The 3,708-nt window shown below is 55.5% G+C and overlaps 1 protein-coding gene across 1 annotated transcript in view; it reads left to right on the forward strand.

The window, feature by feature from the left end:
• LOC119591064 (uncharacterized PE-PGRS family protein PE_PGRS54-like) overlaps positions 1-3,560 on the forward strand; it is an 11,719-nt gene extending 8,159 nt beyond the window's left edge. The window contains exons 3-5 of the mRNA XM_037939791.1: positions 8-2,535; positions 2,683-3,126; positions 3,199-3,560. Of these exons, the coding sequence (XP_037795719.1) occupies positions 8-2,535; positions 2,683-3,126; positions 3,199-3,482 (3,256 nt within the window). The 3' untranslated portion in view covers positions 3,483-3,560. The remainder of the gene's footprint in view (positions 1-7; positions 2,536-2,682; positions 3,127-3,198) is intronic.
• Positions 3,561-3,708: the final 148 nt, after the last annotated feature.

Here is a 3,708-nt window from a genome sequence, read left to right on the forward strand (position 1 = left end):
CCCTCAGCCCCTCCCTCAGTGGAAGCAGTGGTGGATATGGCGGTTCCTCCACTGGATCAGGTGGAAGCAGCAGTGGTGGATTCGGTGGAACAGGTGGAAGCAGTGGTGGATATGGCGGTTCCTCCACTGGATCAAGTGGAAGCAGCAGCGGTGGATTCGGTGGAACAGGTGGAAGCAGTGGTGGATATGGCGGTTCCTCCACTGGATCAAGTGGAAGCAGCAGTGGTGGATTCGGTGGAACAGGTGGAAGCAGTGGTGGATATGGCGGTTCCTCCACTGGATCAGGTGGAGGCAGCAGTGGTGGATTCGGTGGAACAGGTGGAGGCAGTGGTGGATATGGCGGTTCCTCCACTGGATCAGGTGGAGGCAGCAGTGGTGGATTCGGTGGAACAGGTGGAAGCAGTGGTGGCTATGGCGGTTCTTCCACCGGATCAAGTGGAAGCAGCAGTGGTGGATTCGGTGGAACAGGTGGAAGCAGTGGTGGCTATGGCGGTTCTTCCACCGGATCAAGTGGAAGCAGCAGTGGTGGATTCGGTGGAACAGGTGGAAGCAGTGGTGGATATGGCGGTTCTTCCACCGGATCAAGTGGAAGCAGCAGTGGTGGATTCGGTGGAACAGGTGGAAGCAGTGGTGGATCAAGTGGAAGCAGCAGTGGTGGATTCGGTGGAACAGGTGGAAGCAGTGGTGGATATGGCGGTTCCTCCACTGGATCAAGTGGAAGCAGCAGTGGTGGATTCGGTGGAACAGGTGGAAGCAGTGGTGGATATGGCGGTTCTTCCACTGGATCAAGTGGAAGCAGCAGTGGTGGATTCGGTGGAACAGATGGAAGCAGTGGTGGATATGGCGGTTCCTCCACTGGGTCAAGTGGAGGCAACAGTGGTGGATTCGGTGGAACAGGTGGAAGCAGTGGTGGATATGGCGGTTCCTCCACTGGATCAAGTGGAGGCAACAGTGGTGGATTCGGTGGAACAGATGGAAGCAGTGGTGGATATGGCGGTTCCTCCACTGGGTCAAGTGGAGGCAACAGTGGTGGATTCGGTGGAACAGGTGGAAGCAGTGGTGGATATGGCGGTTCCTCCACTGGATCAAGTGGAGGCAACAGTGGTGGATTCGGTGGAACAGGTGGAAGCAGTGGTGGATATGGCGGTTCCTTCACTGGGTCAAGTGGAAGCAGCAGTGGTGGATTCGGTGGAACAGGTGGAAGCAGTGGTGGCTATGGCGGTTCTTCCACTGGATCAAGTGGAAGCAGCAGTGGTGGATTCGGTGGAACAGGTGGAAGCAGTGGTGGATATGGCGGTTCCTCCACTGGATCAAGTGGAAGCAGCAGTGGTGGATTCGGTGGAACAGGTGGAAGCAGTGGTGGCTATGGCGGTTCTTCCACTGGATCAAGTGGAAGCAGCAGTGGTGGATTCGGTGGAACAGGTGGAAGCAGTGGTGGATATGGCGGTTCCTCCACTGGATCAAGTGGAAGCAGCAGTGGTGGATTCGGTGGAACAGGTGGAAGCAGTGGTGGATATGGCGGTTCTTCCACTGGATCAAGTGGAAGCAGCAGTGGTGGATTCGGTGGAACAGGTGGAAGCAGTGGTGGATATGGCGGTTCCTCCACTGGATCAAGTGGAAGCAGCAGTGGTGGATTCGGAGGAACAGGTGGAAGCAGTGGTGGATATGGCGGTTCCTCCACTGGATCAAGTGGAAGCAGCAGTGGTGGATTCGGTGGAACAGGTGGAAGCAGTGGTGGATATGGCGGTTCCTCCACTGGGTCAAGTGGAGGCATCAGTAGTGGATTAGGTGGAATAGGTGGAAGCAGTGGTGGATATGGCGGTTCCTCCACTGGATCAAGTGGAGGCAGCAGTGGTGGATTCGGTGGAACAGGTGGAAGCAGTGGTGGATATGGCGGTTCCTCCACTGGATCAAGTGGAGGCAGCAGTGGTGGATTCGGTGGAACAGGTGGCAGTGGTGGAGGCGTTGATATGTATGGTGGATCAAGTGGAGGCAGCAGTGGTGGATTAGGTGGAGGCAGTGGTGGATATGGCGGTTCTTCCACTGGATCAAGTGGAAGCAGCAGTGGTGGATTCGGTGGAACAGGTGGAAGCAGTGGTGGATATGGCGGTTCCTCCACTGGATCAAGTGGAAGCAGCAGTGGTGGATTCGGTGGAACAGGTGGAAGCAGTGGTGGCTATGGCGGTTCCTCCACTGGATCAAGTGGAAGCAGCAGTGGTGGATTCGGTGGAACAGGTGGAAGCAGTGGTGGCTATGGCGGTTCCTCCACTGGATCAAGTGGAAGCAGCAGTGGTGGATTCGGTGGAGTAGGTGGAAGCAGTGGTGGATATGGCGGTTCCTCCACTGGGTCAAGTGGAAGCAGCAGTGGTGGATTCGGTGGAACAGGTGGAAGCAGTGGTGGATATGGCGGTTCCTCCACTGGGTCAAGTGGAAGCAGCAGTGGTGGATTCGGTGGAACAGGTGGAAGCAGTGGTGGATATGGCGGTTCCTCCACTGGATCAAGTGGAAGCAGCAGTGGTGGATTCGGTGGAGCAGGTGGCAGTGGTGGAGGCGTTGATATGTATGGTGGATCAAGTGGAGGCAGCAGTGGTGGATCAGGTGGATCAGGTGGAGGCAGTGGTGGATATGGCGGTTCCTCCACTGGATCAAGTGGAAGCAGCAGTGGTGGATTCGGTGGAACAGGTGGAAGCAGTGGTGGATATGGCGGTTCCTCCACTGGATCAAGTGGAAGCAGCAGTGGTGGATTCGGTGGAACAGGTGGAAGCAGTGGTGGATATGGCGGTTCCTCCACTGGATCAAGTGGAAGCAGCAGTGGTGGATTCGGTGGAACAGGTGGAGGCAGTGGTGGATATGGCGGTTCCTCCACTGGATCGAGTGGAGGCAGCAGTGGTGGATTCGGTGGAACAGGTGGAAGCAGTGGTGGATATGGCGGTTCCTCCACTGGATCGAGTGGAGGCAGCAGTGGTGGATTCGGTGGAACAGGTGGAAGTGGAGGTGTTGATATGTATGGTGGATCAAGTGGAGGCAGCAGTGGTGGATTCGGAGGAGCAGGTGGAAGCAGTGGTGGATATGGCGGTTCCTCCACTGGATCAAGTGGAAGCAGCAGTGGTGGATTCGGTGGAACAGGTGGCAGTGGTGGAGGCGTTGATATGTATGGTGGATCAAGTGGAAGCAGCAGTGGTGGAATCGGTGGAGTAGGTGGAAGCAGTGGTGGATATGGCGGATCTTCCGGAAGTAGTGAAGGCGTTGATATGTTTGGTGGATCAAGTGAAGAAAGTAGTGGTGGATTTGTTGGATTCATAGGTGGAGCAGGTGGAAGCAGTGGTGGATATGGTCGGTCTTCCGGAGACAGTGGAAGTGGTGCCTCTCCGGGTGGAGTCGGGACGGGCGCGGCCGGTGTGGCGACCTCAGCGTCCTCCAGCGAGGAGGACGCGGCGGGCGGGCTGGCCTCCTCGGGGGCGGCGTCCAGCGAGGAGTGCTAGGCCCGCGGCTGGAACAAGGCGCCGGGCCCTGGACGAAACAAATAACAAACCGCTGTAACGTTAATGCTTGTTATTGTAATTTATGAGCGTATCATATATGCTAATATATACATTGTTGATATCATATAACAAATAAATATTTCATATTATTACAAATAAAGACAGAAGCTTTTCATTACCTCTTCACACACACAATGTGTACATTTATATCAATGTTTGCATATTC

This window comes from Penaeus monodon, chromosome 28 (assembly GCF_015228065.2).
Source record: "Penaeus monodon isolate SGIC_2016 chromosome 28, NSTDA_Pmon_1, whole genome shotgun sequence".
In the NCBI taxonomy this organism is placed as follows: Eukaryota; Metazoa; Arthropoda; class Malacostraca; order Decapoda; family Penaeidae; genus Penaeus; species Penaeus monodon.